Here is a 27353-nt window from a genome sequence, read left to right as displayed (position 1 = left end):
TTGGCATGCAACTCGCACTTCTTTTGTAGCAAAGGAGTAGACTGTAGCACCAGTCAAGCAGGGCAGTACTCCCGAGGTGGATGGAAAGCTGATGACAGGGAGTGCTGGAGCTCCCGTTTCATCAGCCCTCAGGACTAGTTCCTGACCATCCCCCTTTGCTGAACTTTTTCAGTGTCTCAGTTACACAGAGAGTAGGCCACCATGCTCTCCAGTACAAATTTCTCTAACTATCTTCACCAAACTACATGCACAGTACACACTACACTTCCTATTCAAAATTCACCAAAAATGGCGTCAATTCACCCAGCCTCGGAGTCCCCAGGGGGGGGACCATAAATGCCCCCGCCATCTGCCCCTCTCCAGGTGACGACTCGAGGTGCCTGGAACCACTGTCTTACTCTCTTCTTCTTCATTTCTGCAACATTCGCGGCCTTTCATCTAACTTTCGCTCTGTTGAGCACCACCTCTCCTCCTCTAAACCTCACCTTCTTTTTCTAACGGAGACTCAGCTGTCTGAGGCAACTGACAGCAAACCCTTTTCTGTATCCTCCTACTTTCTCTATACTCATTTCAAAGCCAAAGGTGGCTGTTGTGTATACATACGCAACGACTTATCTTGCTCTCGTATTCCTGAACTTGATTCTTCTGAATTCTCCACACTCTGGCTTCGGCTTTCCTGTCATTCTCAGACTAAATATATCTGTGCTGTTTACTTATCCCCTAATTCTACTGACTATCAAAAATTCTTCGACTATCTTACTTCTACGATGGAACACATTCTGTCCATTTCTCCTTTCTCTGAAATCTCCATTCTTGGAGATTTCAATGTTCACCACCACCTTTGGCTCTCCTCTCCTTTCACGGATCCACCTGGTGAACAAGCCTACATCTTTTCTATCCTTAATGACCTAGAGCAGCTTGTACAGCACCCTAACCGTATCCCTGACCGCCTTGGAGAGAGCTCCAACATACTTGACCTCTTCCTCACAACTAATCCTTCTGCTTACTCTGTTAATCTTTTCTCTCCGTTGGGCTCCTCCGATCACAACCTTATTACCTTAACCTGTCCTATCACTCCGGTACGGCCTGTGGACCCTCCAGGGAAACGTCATCTGTGGCATTTTGGATCCGCGGACTGGGAGGCCCTCAGGCAGTACAGGTAACTCGCACGGAACACGAGGGTTTCGTTCCTACCGTGCCGTGTTAGGTGCGAAATCGCGTATATTTAAACTACTCCGTATTTTGCTCCCTAGACCCCCCAAATGTGTTGTTTTGCCGTTATCTGTCACTAGAAAGCACTTTAAGTGGTTAGAAGGTTTATTTAATGTTATAACTCACAAATACAGTACTCCTGAACAAAATTTCAACACACAAATACTGTACGTAAACACAAGGAAACATTCCGACGCCGATCATAGGTAATAAATTAGGTTAACTGGTACCAGTGCTTTAACTTACAAGTACATACCAGAACAGTACATATATAACTTAGAAATGCAGTACTGTGATATCGAATGATTTCAGTACATAAGCTGTTAGGAATGGCTGGAAAAAAAAAAAGTTATGAATACATTTTCACCTTTTTGATATATGTTTATGGTAGTTTCGAGTTATTTTTTACGTTATCGTTGTGCCCATGCTTGGAAAAGGGAGCGAGAGTTGAATTTTCAGTCCTAACTGAGAAAACTGCACGTCCTCCAAGGGTAGACTCTGCCACGGGAGAATAAAGTGGAGGGTCAGTCCGATTAGCAATAAGGAAGTTGTGTCACAACTTCCAGCTCCCACACCACGAGAATGGCTAAAAATAGAATCGTAATGCAGTTTCAGAACTAACAATAAGTCTAATTATTACGAATACAGATACAAAGCAGAAATAAATACGTTTACAGACAGGGAAAACGTATTTCTTCCGTCATAACATGTTCATCTTTCTCAATCATTTTACGTTCATCTTTATCATTTTACCTTGTTATTTTCGCAATATATATTCCTGTCTCGTAAACAGGGTGGTTGTTTGTGTTATGCAAGGGAGGAAAAAGGTTGTATTTTCTGTCTGGGTCGAGATAATGGGTGTTACTATGTGTGGTTAGGCATGGCCACGAGCGAAAAAATCGTACATCCACTCATCACGATAGCCGGTGGTGAACTGACAGATGATACATGAGAATTGAGATGATGAGACGGTGAAGTCAAGGTCATGTCCCAGATTTTCGTTCACTTCCCGAAAGTTTTCACAGTTTTCTACAAGTTGCAAACCATTACAGCAAACCTGAGCAAATAGGTAAAGATACCAAGACAAAAATGTATTTTTCTCTTATTATAAGTCTTTAACGAACAAACAAAAAAAAGGCAATATTCCGACGCCGATCATGGGTAATCATATAAATCAGGTTAACTGGTTACAAGGCTTTATTTAATGCTTTAATTGCTTACAAGTACATACCAGAACAGTAAACATTTAACTTACAAATACAGTACTGTAGAAAAGCAGTACAGTAAGAGTTTAACGAACAAACAAAAAAGGCAATATTCCGACGCCGATCATGGGTAATCATATAATTCGGGTTATCTGGTTACAAGGCTTTATTTAATGATTTAACTTTATTTAAGTGCTTACAAGTACAGTACATACGAGAACAGTAAATATTTAACTTACAAATACTGAACAGCACTGTGGAAAAAACGAACAAATAAAAAAGGCAATATTCTGACGCCTATCAGGTAAACTGGTTATAAGACTTCATTTCTTGCTTTAACGTTATTTAATAGTACTTTTAGTTGCACATAAACTTACCAGAACAGTACAGTACTGTAAATATTTAACTTACAAATACTGTGCTACTGTACTCGGGAATGTCTCACTCACTGAATAATTTCCCGCCTAGATCGTCACGTAATCAAAACAAACCGCGCGCTGCAGTGACGTTCGAGGATTTGATCTTTCAAAGGCCTCTCCTGCGTTAATTTGTAGTTTTCATAATGGTTTTTTAATCTTACGTTGTCTTATATGTATCCCAGCCCTTACCGTGTATAACTGCGAGCGCGTTCCGTGAGATCGTGTTCCGTGCGAGTTACCTGTACTTCTTTGATTTTCCCTGGAATGATTATTGCTTCCATGGCCGTGAGCCATCTGAGTGTGCCTTGTGCATTACAGAGGTTATTCTCTCGGGCATGGAAGCATACATTCCTTTCTCATATCCTTTGACTAACGCAAGAAAGCCTTGGTTTAATCACGCTTGTTCTAATGCTGTCCGCAACAAGGAGAAGGCCTACAAAAGGTACCGGAGCCAACCCACCCCTGAATCACATCATCTTTATGTTTCTGCCCGGAATCGTGCTAAGTCTGTTCTTCGCTCTACTAAAAATAATTTCATCCATACTAAATGTTCTCAACTCTCCAACTCGAATTCTTCCCGCTCCTTCTGGCACCTTGCCAAAAATCTTTCTAACAACTTTACCTCATCATCCTTCCCTCCTCTTTTCTACTCTGATGGATCTGTAGCTATTTCTTCTACTGATAAAGCAGATCTCTTCACACAGACTTTCTCCTCCAATTCCACCTTAGATGATTCCGGTGCTGTTCCTCCATCACTTCCCCCCTCTGACTTCCTCATGGCTGACATTAAAATTTCTTCAGTTGATGTATTTTCTGCCATCACTGGCCTCAGTAATAACAAGGCATATGGGCCTGATGGGGTCCCTCCTGTTGTTCTCAAGAACTGTGCTTCTGTGCTTACACCCTGCCTAGGCAAACTATTTCGCCTTTGTCTGTCAACTTGTACCTTTCCTTCTTGCTGGAAGTTTGCTCTCATTCAGCCAGTCCCAAAGAAGGGTGACCACTCCCAACCCTCCAACTATCGTCCAATTGCTTTAACGTCCTGTATTTCAAAAGTTTTCGAGTCAATTCTTAACAGAAAAATTTTAAGGCATCTTTCCTATCACAACCTTCTTTCCGATCGTCAGTATGGGTTCCGTCAGGGACGCTCCACTGGCGATCTTCTCACCTACCTTTCAGATTCCTGGTCATCCTCCTTTCGGGACTTTGGCGAAAGCTTTGCCATTGCACTTGACATCTCAGGGGCTTTCGATCGAGTCTGGCATAAATCTTTAATTTCCAAACTGCCCTCCTACGGTTTCTATCCTTCTATCTGTGCCTTCATCGCTAGCTTCCTTTCTGGTCATTCTATAGCCGCTGTTGTAGACGGCCATCGTTCTTCTCCTAGATCTATCAACAGTGGTGTTCCTCAGGGCTCTGTCCTATCACCAACTCTCTTCCTTTTATTCATCAATGATCTTCTAAGCTGTACATCTAACCCTATCCACTCATACGCTGATGACTCCACCCTTCACCTTTCCATTCGGTTCCTGCAACGCCCATCTCAACAGTTACTTCAAGAAACAAGGGATGAGGCTATGGCACACCTAATGTCTGACTTGGCTCATATCTCTGACTGGGGTAAAAATAATATGGTTGTCTTTAATGCATCTAAGACTCAGTTCTTACACCTATCAACCCGACAAAATCTTCCACAGGTATACCCACTAATGTTTAATAATATTCAGCTTAATCCTGCATCATCCTTGAACATGCTTGGGGTTTCATTTACTCGGGACTTATCTTAGAAAGATCATATTACATCTCTTGTAAAATCTGCTTCCAAGAGATTGGGTGTGCTAAGCCGACTCCGCTCTTTCTTTACCCCTGCACAATTGTTGACTCTATACAGGGATTTTATCCGCCCCTGTGTGGAGTACAACTCTCATGTGTGGGGAGGCTCCCCACATACAGCTCTTCTCAATAGGGTGGAGTCAAAGGCTTTTCGTCTCATTAACTCTCCTCCTCTTACTGACTCCCTTCAACCTCTGTCTCTTTGCCGCACTGTTGCATCTTTATCTCTTTTCTATTGCTATTTTAATGGTCACTGCTCCTCTGAACTGTCTGCTTGCATTCCTCCACCTCTACGACGGGCGCATAGCACCCGTCTGGCAGCGAACTCTCATCCCTTTTCTGTCCAACTCTCTAATGCAAGAGTTAACCGTTACTCCCAGTCTTTCATTTATGCAACAGGTCAGCTCTGGAACTGTCTCCCTCTGTCTGTATTTCCTGCTGCCTATGATCTCCAGTCTTTCAAACGTAGTGTGTCCAGGCATCTCAAAATGATCGGATCTTGAATTTGGCTCTCTATTGTATTTTGTTTTTCTCTTGGAGGGAACTGTTACTGCGGGCTCATGGCCTTTGGTTCCTTCTTCCTCGCATTAAAAAAAAAAAAAAAAAACAGTTAGCATACCCGCACTCACAGGCATTCCCGCCACTCCACCAGCCTTATTGTAAACACTAATCAGTTCATTACTTACGTAGTCGTCGCCCTTCTTGTGTTTACAACTGTACTGTACTTCATTGTGTAAGTGAAAAATGGCTCCTAAGAAACAAATAAAGGATAAAAGCAATCCTTCTAAGCCAAAGAGAGAGCATAAGGTGTTATCTGGTGTCCTGTCAGAAGGGTCAGACTAGACTCACAGCTTATCTACAGTGCCGCCACACATCTTGTCGCCTCACCGCATTAGCACTGTAGGAACTGCACCTGCGACCTCTCTGTTCTATCGCTAGCTTCCTTCTGTCTCTCTTTCTTAAATTCTGGTGAAACAGGAGACGTATCATGTGTGTTCCTTGTGGATGGAAAGTTCTAGAAGCCTGTGTGTGAGTATGTGTGTATGTGTGTATATGGTCAGTAGGCGCTGTCGTGTGCCTATAAAGCATTCCTTGAGTTAAGAGTGTGTAAGCATGTTTAGCATTGCTCGATTCTCGCAGACACAATACCTTCTCATCATCTGACTCCCTGCTTCTATCTGTCTCTCTATCTATCTATTTATCTATCTATCTATTATGATTTGTAATTATAATATGGAGTCCTAACATATTGCTCGGTCACGCGAAAATGGCGTACCATCAACAGTTAATAGTCCTAACATATTAATACATATTATATACACATTATAATAAACTTATAAGCTAATTAAGTGAAATACATAATATTGTAAAAGTAACATACGTTCTCCCTACGTGTCAAGTGGGGTTGGTGGAGGATTAGTGCCCCTCCCTGTAAAACAATTAACTCTATGCCCTTGGCCACCCCGTTTGGGATACATGGCGTCTGGCAATGAATGAATGAATGAAAAAAACATAATTGTATGAATATTGTATACATATAATATTTATAGCAAATAGTGATTATTCAGTAATATTACATTTTAAACAAGTTGTATACATATTTGAATAAATGCATTAAAAGTAAATTATTTAACTGTAATACAGTATGTACTTGGGTTATTGTAGTGAAATGCATAACTGTGTTGGCCTTATAATTGTAGTTACATTTTGTTAATGCAACTGTTACATAAGTGTCTTGGCCTTATAACTGTAGTTAAAGTTACATAAAAGTTACATCTTGTTAATGCAACTGTTAATTGGCAAAGTGTAACATAATGCAATCGTTTGTCGTTACATAATTGTTACATATTGTTTGTAGTTACATAATTGTGGTTAAAGTTACATAAAAGTTACAACTTGTTAATACAACTGTTACATAAATGGTACATATTGTTTGTAGTTACATAATTGTAGCAAGTGTTACATAATGCAATCGTTTGTCGTTACATAATTGTTACATATCGTTTGTAGTTACATAATTGTAATAAGTGTAACATAATGCAATCGTTTGTCGTTACATAATTGTTACATATTGTTTGTAGTTACATAATTGTAGCAAGTGTAACATAATGCAATCGTTTGTCGTTACATAATTGTTACATATCATTTGCAGTCACATAATTGTAATAAGTGTAACATAATGCAATCGTTTGTCGTTACATAATTGTAATAATTGCGGTCCTAACATATGCTGCGGTCGATGATATGATGTGCCATGCCACTAGCTTGTGGAGACAACCTTTTGCTTTTTTTTTTTTTTTTTTTTGTAGTTTGTGGTATTTTGGCATTTGCAGTAACACTTACACTTATTTTCATTTGTTTGTTATGTGATCTTACTCTATTTCTCTTTTTTCTTTCTTACTTTTTCTTTCTTTCTTTCTTTTTTTTTTTTTTTGTATGTATTGATTTTCTATAGTTTGTTTTTCTTCGCTTGTGTACGCTTTTTCCATGTTGTTCGTGGTTGCATAATTACTGGCTAATTTCCTTGGGATACTTTTTTAAAGTTTAGTTTATATTGCACAGATATTATTGAAAATGATATTATATAGTCCCATATTTTGTTATTTTATATAAAAAAAAATATATATATACACTATATACAGTATTAATTATATACACTGACTTGTTGTTCACTTGTACCTATCGTGGGTAATATGTGTGTCAGTACTGTGTGGAAATCTTTGTCTTCACGACTGTGTTGAAGATGTTCACTCTTGCTAACGTCATTTGTGTTGGCCATTTTTTTTTTTTCTTCTGGTTTTCCTTGTAACTTAATTTATCTGTTTCCACTAGGTAGTTTGAATTAATAAATGTTTAATACAGTTCTTTTAATCGCTCACTGAGTAACTGTGATGGTATATTTTCTTTATTACTTTGTAGATATAATAATGTATAGCTGTATGTATGAAATACGTATTTTATGTAGGTATAAATGGTAACACTCGTTGGTAGTAAATAAATGTTATAAAAAATGAATGAATATATACTATCTATCTATATCTATATACCTAGGCTGCTTCCCCCAAGGAAAGGGAGGTAGCCGAGACAGGACGACTCACTCTCCATTTACTCATCCATTCAAACACATTCATTCGCATCTTAGCCCCAAAGGGGAGAACGGACAGATCCTCACCGCACCACACCGCACAAGGGTCAACTGGGCAATGCAATCAGTGACATCCGCAGCAGGGCCCGACAGCAGAACTGGTTTACCCCTGCCACATCATAACAGACCCATCCCCTTACCCGCACCTGACCTGACTAGCTGATCAGACAGTCTAGAATATTTATTGTTGGTGATTATTTAGTGTTTGAGTTATGCAGATGACTGAAGTAAGTATGTGTATTTAAGCTGTAACTATACAGCACGTTTTATATGTTTGTGCAGAAGCTTATTGTCTATCACTGTGTATTGTATAAATGAAGTAACTATGTAACTCACTAATTTTTACCGTGGTGGGAATGGTGTTAGTGGTGGTGTAAGTGGTGAGTTGACTGACGTGGCGTCTTTTCAGCAAGCACGCATGATGATGTCGACTTCCCACACTGGTAGCTGTTGTGAGTAAATGAGTAACGATGAGTAACTTGAGTGAAGATGAGTGAGTAGGATGAGTTATGAGTCGTGTCTCACTCTTCGTTTGTTTGTTCCGTTTTTCTTCCTCGATGTTTTCTCAGTCCTTTTTTCTTGTGATTTACTCGTTGTAGGATGAAGACTGCCGCTACTTGTAGGTGTGTGTAGAAGATTATACAGACAACTCGTAGAGTTGTTACTTGTAGTTGATTGTAGATGGTTGTAGTTCGTTGGTTCGTCGTAGAAATTGCAAGATTGCTTGTATCAGTACTTTGTTAAACTACTTGCAAGGCGTTCTGTGACCTCTGCACCTCTGCATCAGCATGATGATCGGGGAGACGGAGGGGGGGTTGGAGAGAACTGTCAGGAGCTATTTGTGAGTTGTTGGTTGTGAGAGGTATTCTTGTTTTCAATCTTGATATTTTGTAGGAATTCAATGTTGATTCGTAGACGAGGTTCGTATATGTTCGCTGCTACCAAATGTCATAAAAGACTTTGTAGTTACTTGTAGTGGAGTTATATATATATAGACTTGTGGACGAGCGGTTGTTATACTTGAGTAGCTTTGTAGGTAGATAATCTTCTTTCCCATTTGTCATGTAGTGACAGGAGAGGTAAAGAATAGTATGGGACTATTTTTAGTTGTCTTGGAAATATTAACAAGTCTCTCACACAGAGCGAAGTATAAAGTAGAGTCCCGCTAGCTATCTCTCTGTCTCGCTCTCTCTGTCTCTCTCTCAAGTTGCTAAGCCCTTCTCCCTGCGACCTCTCTGTTCTATCGCTAGCTTCCTTCTGTGGGAAGATTATCTACTCACGAAGCTACTCAAGTATAACAACCGCTCGTCCATAAGTCTAATACAGTAATCACTCTAATATCCGGACGCCCAATAACCAAACATCCCCACTAACCGAACCTTATCATCCTGGGATCAAACATTCCCAAAACGGTCCAAAAATCCAAAAAAAAATTTAAAAAAGTCAATTTTTTGCCGTCCGTAATTTGAACTTGCCGCGCGCGCCGCGTGAGAGCATTGTTTTGGTTCATCATTCCTCCGACGTCCGATAGAGCGCCGCTGCATCCTCCCCACTTCCCGCCTGTCTCTCACCGCGACTGGACCTACGCTCTTCGCCATGGCTGCCCACGTGCTCGCTTTTGTGGTGGTGCCGTACTTGCTGCAAGGCCTCCTGCTGCTCTCTGCCCTCCTCTTAGTGTGTGTGATGATGGCCCCGCCTCCTGAGAAAAGGAAGAGAGTGGTGTTGACTCTGGAGAAGAAACGGGAGATATTGGAGAAAGTTGATGCGGGTTGGTCTTCTTCACACATTCTCCGCGAGTTCAACCTGGCCCGGTCAACTTTGTTCGATATCAAGCGTTCCCGAGACAAGCTCATGCAGTACACGGCTGACTTCTCGTCGAGAAGCAAACGCAACGTGGAGAGGAAGGTTATGTTTACCCCCAAGTATGCAGAAATCGACCGCTCCACGTTGATTTGGTATCGACAGCAACGTGCAGCTGGTGTGATGATACGTGGAACGGAGCTGAAGGCTGCTGCTGAGAAGTTTGCAAGGCTTCACGACGCCCTAGACTTCAAGGCATCCGAGGGTTGGCTCTTCGCGTTCAAGTTGCGACATGGCCTTACTAACCGTAAAGCACATGGCGAAGCATTGGACGCTAACGAGGATGGAGTGGACGAGTTTCGGCACAAGGTGAAAGGCTTGATCGACAGGGAGGGCCTCACTCTCGGTCAAGTCTATAACGCTGACGAAACTGGCCTATTCTATCGCTCGGTGCCAACGAACACTCTAGCCGATGAGACGGAGAAGCGTGTACCTGGCCGCAAGCTTTCTAAGGAACGGATATCTACTTTGTGTTGTGCCAATGCTAACGGCATGCACCGGCTTAAGCCCGTTATTGTTGGCCGTGCAAAGCAGCCTCGGTGCCTTCGTGGGGTGATGGATGTCCTTCCTGTCATATGGTACCATTCTTTGAAAGCATGGTTCACAGCTGTGATTTTCAAAGACTGGTTTCACCGTCACTTCGTCAAGGAGGTCGTCCAGCACCAGACGAAGACACTGGGAATTCCTCGCGACCAGGTAAAGGCTCTCCTTCTCCTCGACAATGCACCTGCCCACCCGTGCGACAAGGACTTGGTTGCTGAGAATGGCCGTATTAGGTGCATGTTTCTGCCACCTAATACGACTGCTCTCATTCAACCCATGGACCAAGGAGTGATCGTGGCAACAAAGCGCCTGTACCGTCGGAAGTTCCTGGACGAGGTGATGGTTTTTCTCGAGGACGAGGACGAGCGCAGGGAAGGACGTGACACTCGAGGCAAGCGGACTTTGGAAAACCTTCGCCGCTACAACATCAAGTCTGCGCTGTACAACTGGGCTAGTGCATGGAAGGAAGTCCCTGTGAAAACTCTTGAAAATGGTTAGTCTCGTCTGCTTCTCGGAACAGATGTGGAGTACAATTTCCTAGGGTTTGACGTGGATGACTTCCATGCACGGCTACGTACGCACGGCGACGATGCTGATGTGGACGATGTTCGTGAGTGGTTGGACAATGACGAGGGCGATCCTGGGTATCAGACGTGGTCTGATATCGAGATCGCGTCTTCGGTTGCTGGTGTCAGTCCCGAACTTGAAGATTCCGATGACGAAGGCGATGATGATGCGGACTCCTCTCAGCAGGACACTACTCCAGCCATCCCCAAGCTGAGCGCACTCCGGGAACATCAAGAGTTCGTCCTAGACTACCTGGAACACCCGGACTGCGACAGGGAGATGGGGCCCTTGGGACTCGTGGAGGAAGTGCGTGTTTTCCGGCAGCGCATCATCAATCACCAGAATCGTCGGTTCTTGCGTCAGTCAACAATTGACAGTTTTTTCAGGCCCGTGACCCCCACTGTGCCAAGCCCTGGTTCCACTCCGTTGCCTCCCCAAGACAGGCCCTCATGCTCCGAGCCACAGCCCAGCACATCAGCTACAGTGGAGTCACCGCTCGATGTGAGTTTGCGGCTATCTTCAGAGTCTTCTGTAGTTGGTACGCCATCACCACGACCCAACGATGCACCCCTTGGTCGCCTGCCAGTGATACTCTCAGACTCTGACAGTGAATAAACAGCAAGAACTTCTCCACTAGACCACACGGGAATTTTGAGTGTTGTGCAGTGAAAAAAAAGGTGTGTTGTGTTAAGGTTTTCGAAATGAGAGAAAAGACTCAGTAGAAAAGAAATTTAACGTAACTAACCTTCTTTGTTTTGGCTTTGGAAAATAAAATAAAACTTGGGAAAAGTTAATGTGCAACACTAAAATTTAATGGAACATTATTTGGACTAAAGTGAACACTGTGAAGAGAACGGACTTCTGTGTGTTATTGACTAAGTTCAGTGCAAGACTTCAGGAAGAGTGTACTGCAAGTGCTTCAGGAAATCGTTCTTACTGTCAGAGTCCGAGAGGAGGCGGTTATTCATCGAGGTGGCCAGGGACTTGCTGTAAGTAGCCAGAATGTTTCATATTGTACTTTTTTCCATACTATACTTACCAGAATGTGTCATACTGTACTTTTTTCCAATACTATACTTACCTCATGCATGTGCAGTAGGAATGTGTTTTTCAGAGTTAGGTTCGGTTAGAGTCCATAAGTACCAGAATGTTTATTAATGTATGAACATACTTCTAACCCACATTTTATGTTTCTTTTGCATTTATCTCAGTCATTTATGTGCCTTATTGGTGTGATTTGGGTGTTAAATAGGTGCTATGCATGTCCGGAGGGAGTTGTATAGGTGTTTCTCTGAGTTAGGGTCCATAAGTACAAGTCCATAAGCTGGGGCCCAATATCCGGACGAAACCAATATCCGAACCTACCGATGGCTCTATTGATCCGGATATTGGAGGGGTTACTGTATATATATAACTCCACTACAAGTAAATACAAAGTCTTTATGACATTTGGTAGCAGCGAACGTATATGAACCTCGTCTACGAATCAACATTGAATTCCTACAAAATATCAAGATTGAAAACAAGAATACCTCTCACAAAAAACAACTCACAAATAGATCCTGACAGTTCTCTCCAACCCCCCCTCCGTCTCCCCGATCATCATGCTGATGCAGAGGTGAAGAGGTCACAGGACGCCTTGCAAGTAGTTTAACAATATATTGATACAAACTTGCAACTTCTACGACGAACCAGCGAACTACAACCATCTACAATCAACTACAAGTAACAACCCTACGAGTCGTCTGTATAATTTTCTACACGCACCTACAAGTAGCGGCAGTCTTCATCCTACAACGAGTAAATCACAAGAGAAAAGGACCGAGAAAACATCGACAAAGAAAAACGGAACAAACAAACGAAGAGTGAGACACGACTCATAACCACCAGACCTCACCCTCCTCTCTCTGCTACATCCACCCAACTTCCACTGCTGACGCAGGAGTCAAGAGGTCAAGACGACGAAGCAAATACCAAGTCCATATTCACAACTCATCTTACTCACTCATCTTCACTCAAGTTACTCATCGCTACTCATTTACTCACCACAGCTACCAGTGTGGGAAGCCGACATCACCATGTGCTGAGATAACATCACAATGCGAGTCTGCCATGCCAAGCAACGTGTGACTGACACCAGGCACCTCTCACCCACTACTCATTACTCATTATTAACATAGCTCCTACTCATACTCATTTATTTTCACAGTTAAGTTGGAAATTCGACGTTCTATGCTGAGGTTTGCCTGGGACAGCTGTTAACCACCACAAGCACCAGGCCATGGAATTTCCTGAGTAATATCGTCCATCAACACACCACTAGAATTATCAAGAGATCTTCAATCAAACCTGTATTTTTCTTCCGAGATCGACTTTTGTATCGACACACCTCTACGATCTGTATCAAGTGGGTAAAATTATACTTACTCATTTCTTCTCAGTGCTAAAATTAGCTATATTCAATTTTTTTTTTAACTTATTTCCATATATACACTCATACACTCACTATCTATCATTTATTTCAACTTATTTACTCATCTATTTTGTTAGGACATAAATAAACAAGAGGCGTATTTTATAACACCATATCTTAATGACAGGAATATTTTTGCCACCACCCACGTTAATACCAGATGACACACAATTTGCCACAACAACAGACTCACAATTAAGAGAGCACCAAGGCAACACACCAGATGACACACAAATTGCCACAACAACAGACTCACAATTAAGAGAGCCTCAAGGCAACCCACCCCTTGTACAAACCTCACCACACACTAAAGATCAAGAAACAAATACGGCAGTCTCAGATGATGAGTGGGAAACCCCCTCTGACGTAGCAAGTGCGGACTTTGTCGTTGACTGGCACACGTATGCCAATATACTTAACAGGGTTCACCGGTCTGGTCATACATATTCCACCATTCCCTCACACAACAATAAACACGTCCAAGTTGAATTAACAGAGCAAACAGTAAAACTGAATCAAGAAACAAATACCGCTGATCTAACAACCACACCTCACGTGTTTGTGTATCATGAGGATAAAACTGCCCCAAAATTCTCTGGCACAGACAAAGATCGCATTGATGTCATTTCATTAGTCAGTCAGTGCGAAAAAATGTTCATCAAGCGCCACATACTAGATGAACAAGAGAAAATTGCTATTTTTTCATCTTGCATAAGCCAGGAAAGATGTCCAGCAAGCAATTTATTGCACTCAGATAAGCTCCATAAAGCTAGGACATATGATGAATTTAAAACTGAATTTTTGAAGAAATTTTCTGGAGGTATGAACTTCTTGCCAGGTATAATTCCAGAATTACATAAAATTGTAGATCTTGTAAGGGAGCACACTACAAACCATGTGCTCAGTGAAATAACTGCTGATGTCTCCACAATCAAGAGATTATTATTAGTTACTTTGGAAAATTCTAATTGGATAACAGATGATGGAAAGATGTCCCCAGACCTCGTCGTGGATATCATTGGTTATGTAGCTGCCTTGTGTAAATTACCTGATAGGACCCTTAAGATCGCCAAGACGATCGCGTACACCCCAGGAATGTGTTTGCTAGACTTAATGAACGAGGTAGAGATGCAGTGCAGTAAAGCAGGTATGGTCGACACACATGCACATTCTGGTAGAATGAGGGTACCTGAGACAGTATCAGCTGTGAAAACATCTACACCGACCCCAAACAGAGAACAAAATCGATCGCGACCAGAAATCAGGCAGACCAAACAACCAAACAACACAAGGCCTCGTTCACAGACGCCTTCCTACAGGCAGTTTCATAAGTTTTCGCGCAGCCCGAGCAGGTCTCGCGCCATAAACAACACTTCTTATGGGAAATCACCTCGTAGGTCACAGTCAAGGGATAGGTCCATTCTATGTCATTATTGTGCAAAACCAGGACACACAAGGTATGAATGCTTTATCAAGGCAAAAGAGGACAAACAAAAGACACAAGGATTTGGTCCTTACTGTAGGCATCATAGATACCAAGGGCACTGGACCAGTGATTGCAAAACAGTAGAAAAAATTGTGTCTATGTTCAAATCGGGGGAAGACCAAGTCATGACAAAAAACGAACAAACGTAAAGAAAAACAAGGCTAAACTTCACATAGGAGGCATGTTGGGAAATGAGTGTATCTTGATACCAGCTGTATGTGAGGATCAAAACATTTCCTTATTTTTAGATACAGGCTCTCCAGTGAACTTAATAACACATGAAGAACTACACAGAATTCTTAAAAATAAAAAGAAAGTAACTTTTCTGGATGAAGCTGATTTAGATTTATACACAGTAGATGGACAAGAGATTACAGTGAAGGGTATGATAAGATTAAATATCAGTTTCACAGAAACTACAAGACCATTCTCTGCATTTTTCTATATCGTTGAAAACTTAGCAATTAAAGCTCATATGTTACTGGGCTTAAGATCCATGAGAGCTGAGAACATAACCATACTCCCACAAATGAATGGAATAGACTTTGATAATGAATTCATGGAGGAAATAACTTCAGAGCCCTCACCGATTGGTAGAAGAGAGCCAAAAAGAATTGGTAATATTAAAGGCTTAAACAAACATACACAAACAGATGAGTGTATAGATCCACTCCCACCACCAACCCCATCCTCCAGAATTAGTGACCCAGATAACGGTACTGAGTTATCAATTTTTCCAGCCCATCTCACTAATGATTTAGTTATACCACCTAATTCATACATGAAGGTTACCATAAAGAGCAAATTATGGAATAGTACTGTTCTTGTCTTAGAAGAATTATGTAAAGTAAAGGGATTGTCAGTAGAAAACGCATTATGTCATACGAACGACGAAGGGCAAACTCAGATATTCATAATTAATCACATGAATGGGGAGGTTCAGTTGAAAAAGGGAACTTGCATAGTTAATATTGAAAAATGTCCCGCCCCTGTGAAGGAAATAGTTATAGCTGGAGTAACAAGTGAGATAAAATCTACGGATAGAGAAAGAATAAAAGAGAATTTAATTCACTCAGGTGAATTTGATGAAGAAAATGATTTGTTAACCCTGCTGGAAACACACAGGGACACCGTAGCATTGCCCGGAGAACAATTAGGGTGTACTAACTTGATTAATCACATGATTAATGTGCACCCAGAAATACCACCAATTTTCGTACCAGCTTACCGCATACCACACTCCCAACGTACACTTGCAAGTCAGTATGTCGATGAAATGTTAAAACTTGGAATTATTGAGCCTTCAGTCTCCCCGTGGAATGCCCCCTTATTCTTCGTGCCCAAATGAAATGGAGAAATGCATGCGGTAGTAGATTACCGTAAACTAAATAATCACACAATCCCAGACAGATTTCCCATGCCATTGCTAAGCGATGTTCTACAGAATATTGGTCCTGAGAATAATATATTCTCGACCATCGATCTCCTAAACGGCTACTATCAGATTCCGGTATCTAAGGAGTCACGTAAATACACTGCCTTTTCAACAAACAGAGGCCATTATCAATATACAAGAATGCCAATGGGACTGAGGACAGCCCCAGGCACATTCCAGCGTCTTATGAATTACGTATTGTCCGGAATTTTAGGACAAGGGATATTTGTTTATCTTGACGATATTATAATCGCAACGAAGAATATTAAGGATCATCTCAGGAAATTATACTTACTCTTACAAAAGCTTAGTGATGCTGGTTTAAAAATTAAACTTTCTAAATGCAAATTTTGCTTCAAGGAAATAAATTTCTTAGGCCACAAATTAAGTTCTGATGGTATTCACACCACAGATGACAAAATACAGGCAGTGAGAGATTTTCCGGAACCCACTACGACTGACGAAGTTAGACAATTTTTAGGTCTGGCTGGGTACTATAGGTCATTCGTACCACAGTTCTCTCATATAGCCTTTCCTCTATTCCAACTACTCAAAAAAGATGCTGTATTCCAATGGGAAGAAGAACAAAAAAGGGCATTTAACAATCTAAAAATTAAACTAACAAATGCAACTTGTTTAGCATATCCAGATTACACAAAATCATTTCTTATTTGTACAGACGCATCAGTTAAAGGATTAGGGGCTGTACTGATGCAGGAAGATAAAAGAGGAAAAAATCAACCAATTGCATTTGCCAGCAGACAAACAAGAGGTGCAGAGAAAAATTATTGCACTACAGACTTAGAGGCACTTGCAGTGGTTTTTGCATTACAAAAGTTTCGAGATTTGGTATATGGTTACAAAATCCACTTATTCACCGACCATAAACCACTGGTGGGTATGTTTAAAGAAGAACTCCTTTCTGGGAGGAGAGCAAGATGGAAATGTACAGTTGAAAACTACAATGTACAAATTCATTATATACAAGGTAAAATGAACATAGTAGCTGACGCATTATCTAGGAACCCGAACACAATTCAGGTCACGGCGTTAGATCTCAAAGGAAATATCCCAAACCACGAGGATATCGCAAAGGCACAAAGACTTGACCCAATATGGTCTAAAGTAATATACAAGTTAGAAAGTGGAGATAACATACAATTACCCAAACTGCATGTCCCACTTGAACAATTCACAATGGTCAATAATACATTATACAAAATTAACTCTAAACAACCAAAACGCCAAAGAAATACTAACCAGTTGGTAGTACCTAATGACATGATACCCCAAGTATTACGATTGATACACGACAGCCCACATGCAGGACATCCTGGAAAGGATAAGACATTCAACCAAGCCCAGCTATTATATTACTGGCCTTCATTATGAAAAGATATAAACAATCATATAGACAGATGCGAATCATGTGCGAAACACAAAGGATACCCAATCACACCTGCACCGATGGGAAATTACCCTGTACCACATCAACCATGGGACGTTGTCGCTGTTGATTTACTCAAGATGCCATTATCATACAATAATAACCTATACTTATTCGTAGCAACGGATCATTTTTCCCGTTATGTCATTTTAGCTCCAATTAAAGATGAGACAGCAGAGACAGTAGCAAAGGCAATAACAGATAATGTAATATGTCGCTTTACTACCCCAAAGGTACTAATAAGTGATAATGGAGGAGAATTTAATTCTGAGATCTTACAAGAAATATGTAAACGATACAACATCAAAAAGGTTAACGTCTTGGCCTATCACCCAGCATCGAATGGGTTGGTAGAGAGACAAAATAAAAAAGTATTAGATGTGCTACGACACATTCTCAGTGAAAATTATGCAAGCTGGGATGATTGGATTCCCAGAGTAGAAGCCTCAATTAATGGGTCTATAAATAAATCCATCGGTGACACACCACATTTCATTATATATGGCACAGATAAAAAATTACCATATGAGCTCCTAGAAGGTGACAGCATGCCTATATACAATTACGATGATTACTCTAAACTCCATTTACGCGAATTCCAGGACATTCACAAAAGAGTCAAAAAACAATTAACGAAGTCCAAGGAAGAAATGACGGAGGCATTTAACAAGAAGGCAAAAGATTCACCTATCAGCTTAGGAGACATTGTTTACTGTGTCATTCATACGAGAGACAATAAATTATCCCCAAAATTTGAGGGCCCATACAGAGTAATTAACATAAAAGCAAACAAAGTTTTAATTAAGTCACTTTCAAGTGGCGAGGAGAAACAAGTTCATATTGACCATTTAAAACGAGTTTCAAGGGAATTATCCCATAATTATTCAGCCTCGGATACAACCGAACAGGCGAACGTACCTCAAGAAACCAAGCAAGAAAACAACAATGATTACAAAAAGAAATTAAGGTCATATACCAAACAATCGAGCATAGGTGCAACTGTTCCAATCAAATCTACAGTACATCATTTACGAGAATTAAATATCAATTTAAACTCCTTCTATAAATGAAATAACAATCAACCGTAACGTACATCATCACTATCATCGACCACAGCATGACCATATTAGGAAATTAATAGATTTTTTTTTTTCGGTAGGTTACGATGAAGGGACTTATGCTATGGATTCTCCTCTACATAGCAAGAGGATATGCGCACTTAGACCCCAAACACATAGTACGACAAGGATGCCTCATAGCTCCAACGGCCACGACTACAATCGTTAAGGACGTCATGAGTACTGAAATAAGTCTAGATTACTTGTATGAATTACCTACTTATCTAGACAGACTTGCGACGCCGATGCGAACTCTGGACTTCATGATAGGAAATTATGTTTCACAAGCACATAACACCAAGGAAGTGAATGAAATGGTAAAGTTAGCGAAATGGAAACTAGAACAGGCAAAGTCAACTATGCTCATCATGATCCAAGATCTCCCATCTTATGGAACGGAGGTACTGAGCGACAGGAACAACATCACACGTACTCGCCAAAAGCGCGGTTTGTTCGACCTGGGTGGCGCAGTTCTTGGGAACATCTTTGGATTGGCTACAGAGGATGACCTTAAAGAAATAAACAACAAATTTAATAAGATAGCTCAGGTACTAACATACCAAGATAAATTCATCACAGGACAGAACTCAGCAATGAAGACAATTGTGAAAAATCTGAAACAAGCAGAAAACAGCTCTCGAGAGTGTAGCTAAAATAAATGAAATGGAGGGAAACGTTACACTTTTCCAACACTTCTCCATTATCGCAGAACATATTGACACGATTGTACTACAATTAGAGAACACTAGAGATCGTTTCAGGGCACTTATGCAAGGAATTTCGAATGCTGGTGATGGCAAGATCACAATTGACTTACTCCCAGTTCATGAGCTACGTCAGATAGTTAGTCAAGGCATACATAAACATAAATTGAAGCTGTTGTTCCGCAGTAGGGAATTCATGCAATATTACCCGTATTTAGAAGCAACACTAACACCAACATCAGTGGTAGTTCATGTACCATTCATCACTGAAGACCTGTTCACAGTATACCAAATACACCCCTTCCCCTATAAAAATAACAACACTTTGGTCATCATCAACATCAACACAGACACCGAACTCATCATGGTCTCCAAGAGACGGGACACTGTCACTTTCGCAAGTGAATCAACGATTGAACGAAAGTGCCGCACATCCTTACATGCTGTTCATCTTTGTCCTGCGTACATTTTCACGTTTCAGCCTACTGATACAGTCCCTTGTGAAATGGCTATCATCAGAAATGACAATATTCATCATCATTGCAACTTCACTTTTACTCCAGATAAACTTGTACACCATCAACGCATTGGACACTCACAGTTTTTTTATTTCCCTCATAACACATCAGTTTACATAGTCTGTCCAGATATACCACCATCTCATACATCAGCATCAGGATTATACATAGCACCAGACTACTGTGCGGTATTTACACCAACCATGTCTACTTATTCCACCATCAATCACTACGCCATTCTCAATCATGCACACAAACATTTCAACCCACTGCCTGATATGAACTTAAACATGAGCACAAGTATTAAGCTGACTTCACCTAAGTTTGAAACTATGCAGCTGATCAATGAAACAATGAAGCCCCGGGAAGATTTGAGTTTGAGTATGTTCAACCCATATTTTGTGTATAGCCCAGCACCTACTGTCTTTATAATCGTGTGCATTGTAGTTGCAGTACTGCTGTTCGCAATGCACAGAATGCATGCAAGAATTGCTAATTTGGAGTCATTATTTAGTGGGGGGAGAGTTAACATCCAATTTAACCCCCCTGAATGAAGTGTACATATTTTGTATTTAGTATTAATTATATATATATAAAAGAAAAATAAAAATAAAAATACATAGAAGAATGACCCATGTATGGCATACCAGTACCATTATCTTTAAATGAAATATTAATAACTCTTACCATAATCTTAATTTTAAACTTTTTTTTTTTTTTTTTCCTGCATGTATGCATTTCACTACAATAACCCAAGTACATACTGTATTACAGTTAAATAATTTACTTTAATGCATTTATTCAAATATGTATACAACTTGTTTAAAATGTAATATTACTGAATAATCACTATTTACTATAAATATTATATGTATACAATATTCATACAATTATGTTACTTTTACAATATTATATATTTCACTTAATTAGCTTATAAGGTCATTATAATGTGTATATAATATGTATTAATATGTTAGGCCAGTAAGGAGATGATGCAGTTAGTTGTCAGCAATCCACCGGCGAACAAAGCCTTGTTGACCATACACACACATACACACATACTCACACACAGGCTTCTAGAACTTTCCACTCACAAGGAACACACGTGATACGTCTCCTGTTTCACCAGAATTTAGGAAAGAGAGGGCAGAAAGAAGCGAGCCATAGAACAGACAGGTCGCAGGGAGAAGGGCTTAGCAACTTGAGAGAGAGACAGAGAGAGCGAGACAGAGAGATAGCTAGCGGGACTCTACTTTATACTTCGCTCTGTGTGAGAGACTTGTTAATATTTCCAAGACAAATAAAAATAGTTCCATACTATTCTTTACCTCTCCTGTCACTACCTGACAAATGGGAAAGAAGATTATCTACTCACGAAGCTACTCAAGTATAACAACCGCTCGTCCATAAGTCTAATATATATATAACTCCACTACAAGTAAATACAAAGTCTTTATGACACATCGTCATCATCTTACAGCAATCATTGTCATCTATACAGCAATCATCAGTGTACAAAGGTTATGAAGAGAACACAGAGTCTTTGGGTGAGTGTTAACCCCCAAACCGCGAGCTTGTTTTGCTTTGACATGTGGCTCCCACGGGCATATTCGTGCTCCGACAGACTCTCTAAAAATATTTGCCAAAAATCAGTTATTAGTCCTATAATATTAAAATTACATATGCATATGGCACATACCTTCAGCTTTCTCCTGGGATGTTTGTTGAGCCTTCGTTGAGTACCGTAGGACTTGTGGAGACCTCTGAAGTTGGGTAACAAAGTCTCCACTTTACACTTCCAGACAACCCGTAATATGATTACCACAGCCTGATATTATCACTAGAAACACTATTCTCTGATTCTCAAATAGTTTGGAATCCATACTCCAAAAAAAAAAAACACTGTGAAAGCAATGAAAATTACGAGGGGGATATGACCTTCCCATTTGCGATCGTTCGCCGCTAGTGTTCTGTCATTTATTATTCATAAAACCCTCTCAAACTTCATATTTCTATTACTATATAACACTTATATATATCTACAGTCTTTATCCACAAGTTTCCTTCAGTAATAGTAGTTTATTGTCACTGTAGGCATTCAATTTCTCTTTCAGTAAAATACGTAGCATTCACTTTCTCGACCTGTATACTAGCATTGAGAGTGAATGTCACTTTCACCTTCACTTTCATAACTCATAGTATTCACACATGCTAGAGTGAAACTTTCACTTTCATTACTCCTAGTATATATACTCATATTGTTATAATACTACTCATTTACATTTCTATTTACATTCTCTATTTTATTTACACTGTGTTAGGCACTGTCACTTGCAGTAACTTATAAAACTATTTTCCACTGTTCACTTATATTTACATTCACTGTTTTCACTTGCTGTTTACACATTATTTACATTTCCACTTGCACTGTTTTACTCACCAGAAAGATCATGGTCACACTTTATCATTTGTCAGCCCTTTACCTCTTTCCACACGAGGTTTAGTAGGGGGTAGAGGTCACAGGGCTCTTTGCATGGGGCTAAAAAGCTGCGGAATTTGACAGGTGCAAATCCGACGTACTTTCACCTTGAAAGACGACAGTAAAGTGATACTGGTGGCCTGCCTAGGGGGAGTGCAATACTGCCAACGTCAGCCTTGTAACAGCTGCTAATGTATAGCTATGAAATGACTGGCAGGAAATCTAGACAATACATAATAAATTAGGTAGTTCCAGGTGAATGTAAATATCACTTAGGCTTCTCCCTTCCCTCCTTATATATATTTTTATTACGAGAATAGATTATACAGCATTTGTCAAGGGGAAATAAACAGCGAAAATTAGCGAACGAGTGCACGTGAGGTGTTGTCAGGTGATAATTACCCAATTCTAGGTGTATGGCACTCTCACTTACCTTATTTCTTTTTTGTATATATTATTTGGTATAAGAATAGGGCATAGGGCTTATTTCAATGGATGAAATCAGTGGAAAATTCCAGGGAAGATTTACTTAGCATTGAATACAGTGTGGTGGCCTGCAATAATTAGGTAGTTCCAGGTGAATGTAAATATCACTTAGGCTTCTCCCTTCCTTTCTTATGTATATTTTTATTATGAGAATAGATTATACGGCATATTTCAAGGGGAAATAAACAGTGAAAATTAGCGAACGAGTGCACGTAAGGTGTTGTCAGGTGATAATTACCCAATTCCAGGTATGGCACTCTCACTTATCTTATTTCTTTTCTGTATATATTATTTGGTATATGAATAGGGCATAGGGCTTATTTCAATGGATGAAATCAGTGAAAAATTCCAGGGAAGATTTACTTAGCGTAGCACGGCCGGGCAGGCGAGAGGAGAGGGTAATGGAGGGGAGGTAGGGAAGGGAGTCAAGAACGGGGAGAAATGGCTAAATTGTCAACAATGGATGGGAGTACAGATGAGATTAGGAGTGCTGACTAGTGCTGGACATTGGCAGTACTGACAGATGATACAAGCCACCACTTGAAAGCCTGGGTGAATTCAAAATAACACAGAATCACAAAAGTGACGCCCCGCGGTATGATCTCTTGCTCCCAAGCGTCACGAAAGTGACGCCCCGCGGTTAAGAGGTTAATATGTATTTGTAATATTTTAAAGTATGATTTATTTTTTCAGGGATGTACTTAGCTTATGTGGAAATAATATGCCATTTTGTGATGGCCTGAGTATCCATGGAATTTGCCTCCCACAGGGGTCTCTGGAACCTAACCCCCGGGAATAACTAAGGTCTACTGTATGTATGTGTATATATATATATACAGGTAACTCGCACGGAACACGATCTCACGGAACGCACTCGCAATTATACACGGTAAGGGCTGGGATACATATAAGACAACGTAAGATTAAAGAACCATTATGAAAACTACAAATTAACGCAGGAGAGGCCTTTGAAAGATCAAATCCTCGAACGTCACCGCAGCGCGCGGTTTGTTTTGATTACGTGACGATCTAGGCAGGAATTAATTCAGTGAGTGAGACATTCCCGAGTACAGTAGCACAGTATTTGTAAGTTAAATATTTACAGTACTGTACTGTTCTGGTAAGTTTATGTGCAACTTAAATTACTATTAAATAACGTTAAAGCAAGAAGTAAAGTCTTATAACCAGTTTACCTGATAGGTGTCAGAATATTGCCTTTTTTATTTGTTCGTTTTTTCCACAGTACTGTACAGTATTTGTAAGTTAAATATTTACTGTTCTCGTATGTACTGTACTTATAAGCACTTAAATAAAGTTTAATAATTAAATAAAGCCTTGTAACCAGTTAACCCGAATTATATGATTACCCATGATCGGCATCGGAATATTGCCTTTTTTGTTTGTTCGTTTAACTCTTACTGTACTGCTTTTCTACAGTACTGTATTTGTAAGTTAAATATTTACTGTTCTGGTATGTACTTGTAAGCAATTAAAGCATTAAATAAAGCCTTGTAACCAGTTAACCTGATTTATATGATTACCCATGATCGGCGTCGGAATACTGCCTTTTTTGTTTGTTCGTTAAAGACTTATAATAAGAGAAAAATACATTTTTGTCTTGGTATCTTTACCTATTTGCTCAGGTTTGCTGTAATGGTTTGGATCATTTGATGCAATGCAACGTGTAGAAAACTGTGAAAACTTTCGGGAAGTGAACGAAAATCTGGGACATGAGACTGACCTTGACTTCACCCTCTCATGTATCATCTGTCAGTTCACCATCTGCTATCGTGATGGGTGGATGTACGATTTTTTCGCTTGTGGCCATGCCTAACCACACATAGTTACACCCATTATCTCGACCCAGACAGAAAATACAATCTTTTTCCTCCCTTGCAAAACACAAACAACCACCCTGTTTACGAGACAGCAATATATATTGCGAGAATAACAAGGTAAAATGATGAAGATGAACGTAAAATGATAGAGAAAGATGAACATGTTATGACGGAAGAAGTACGTTTTCCCCGTCTGTAAACGTATTTATTTCTGCTTTGTATCTGTATTCGTAATAATTAGACTTAATATTAGTTCTGAAACTACATTACGATTCTATTTTTAGCCATTCTCGTGGTGTGGGAGCTGGAAGTTGTGACACAATTTCCTTACTGCTAATCGGACTGACCCTCCACTTTATTCTCCCGTGGCAGAGTCTAGCCTTGGAGGACGTGCAGTTTTCTCATTTAGGACTGAAAATTCAACTCTTTCGCTCCCTTTTCCAAGCATGGGCACAACGATAACGTAAAAAATAACTCGAAACTACCATAAACGTAAATCAAAAAGGTGAAAATGTATTCATAACATTTTTTTTTTTCCAGCCATTCCTAACAGATTATGTACTGAAATTCGATATCACAGTACTGCATTTCTAAGTTAAATATGTACTGTTCTGGTATGTACTTGTAAGTTAAAGCACTGGTACCAGTTAACCTGATTTATATGATTACCTATGATCGGCGTCGGAATGTTTCCTTGTGTTTACGTACAGTATTTGTGTGTTGAAGTTTTGCTCTGGAGTACTGTATTTGTGAGTTATAACATTAAATAAACCTTCTAACCACTTAAAGTGCTTTCTAGTGATTACCAGTGACAGATAACAGCAAAACAACACATTTGGGGGGTCTAGGGAGCAAAATACGGAGTAGTTTAAATATACGCGATTTCGCACCTAACACGGCACGGTAGGAACGAAACCCACGTGTTCCGTGCGAGTTACCTGTATATATATATATATATATATATATATATATATATATATATATATATATATATATATATATATATATATATATATATATATATATATATAAAATGTGTGTGTGTGTGTGTGTGTGTGTGTGTGTAATGCTACAGGAGATAAGAAAAACAACGGTATTGAAAAAAATTATGACCACAACTGTATAGTGGTTTTGTATCATCCAGTATACAGTAGAAAACAAGTGTTGGAGTGAAAAGTGAAAGCAATCTTTCACAGCATGTACAGTACAGTGTAGTGGTTCTGTATCATAGTGTATATTCCTTGATATAAAAAATAAGCTCAAATGAAAATGAAAGTGACCTTGCAGTTATAAATAAAAATAAGTGTTATGACACAAAGCACTTTAAAATTTACTGCCATTCCTGTTGTGAAGTCAGAACTAAGCCAAATAAGTGTCCCTTATATATAAGATGCTAGACGACAAGGAAAACTACAGGTTAAAAAACAAACAAACAAACAAAAAAATGAGCTCGTGAGAATGAAAGACAATGTTCGTGGCACATGTTTAGAAAATGTGCTCAAGTGAAACTGAAAGTAATCTTTTATGGCAAGTACTGTGTATTGTAATGTATAAGCCTTAGTATTCTCCCATCCCACACGCTGTATACTAGTGTCACTATGGAACAGCAGGAAGAATTGGGCAAATTAAATGAACAAGCCACTCATACAGGGTGTGAGTGATTCATTCATGAAATGACAGGGGCAGGTGATGAGAAGTGGGAGGGTATAGTGGGGCATGAGGGAGTGTGAGTGAGTGTGAGTGAAGCAGCCCAACCAGGACCAGCTTCTCATACAGCCAACTTGTCCTAGTCATCAATTTGTCAGCTTGTACAGATGCAGATCACCGCAACCCCAAAGGTTGCCTTCGTTCACCACCTCCCACCTCAACACCTCCACCTGGAGGCTTGGGTATACCGTACTTGCAATGAAGAGACAAAGGATTGGTGAATATTCTGATCTTTAGATGAAAGTTCTGGGTATTGTAATTACTAAGATATGATGGGTTGAAAAGAGGCAACTTTTGGAAATAACTCTGCATGTGGGAAGGGCTCTGCTTGTTATGCCCCGGGGATATATGGGTTAATGTATGTATCTATGCATGTACATATGTATGTAGGTATGTACAGTGGGCTTGCACAGTACACGAGTGACAAAAAATCATAACCATAAAACTTTGAATGCGCAAGTTTAGCCCACAATATGCGAGGCAGAGGCAAGCAGTGGCCCAAAATCGCTATTTTCTCTGGCTACAGGACCCCTCTCCCCGCATGATGTGCCAATAGTGACTTAGAGGCTTGTGGGGAAGGTGCTCGAGAGGAGTCTACAGTAAGATCTCGCCAATAACGATTTCAACAATAACGTTTTCGGCAATAACAGTAAGTTAGAATAGATACCCAGTTTCTATAATAATGTTTGGATTCACTTGAATGATGATTATTTTGCAAATGCCAAGTTGTTATCCTGCCAATACGCCCATAACAAGATGTGGAATGAAACAGACAAACAGGAAGAGATGAAGAAAATTGCCAAAAATGTGAACAGTACCGAGGAGATGGAGGAGCCTCCCCTCACCACCTCCCCTGACTCGCCTGCCGTCTCCTCCAC

At 40.1% G+C, this 27353-nt stretch overlaps 1 protein-coding gene across 1 annotated transcript in view; it reads right to left on the bottom strand.

The window, feature by feature from the left end:
- The window catches only part of LOC145415010 (protein MON2 homolog), a 1148323-nt gene that overhangs the window by 87742 nt on the left and 1033228 nt on the right, over positions 1–27353 (bottom strand). The window contains exon 29 of the mRNA XM_080284427.1: positions 11258–11262. Coding sequence (XP_080140553.1) covers positions 11258–11262 — 5 coding nt within the window. The remainder of the gene's footprint in view (positions 1–11257; positions 11263–27353) is intronic.

The sequence above is a fragment of the Coenobita brevimanus genome, chromosome 101 (genome assembly GCF_032717465.1).
Source record: "Coenobita brevimanus isolate Jiangsu-jjx chromosome 101, ASM3271746v2, whole genome shotgun sequence".
In the NCBI taxonomy this organism is placed as follows: Eukaryota; Metazoa; Arthropoda; class Malacostraca; order Decapoda; family Coenobitidae; genus Coenobita; species Coenobita brevimanus.
The sequence above is the reverse complement of the archived record's forward strand: the minus strand, read 5'-3'. Positions and strand labels throughout refer to the sequence as shown.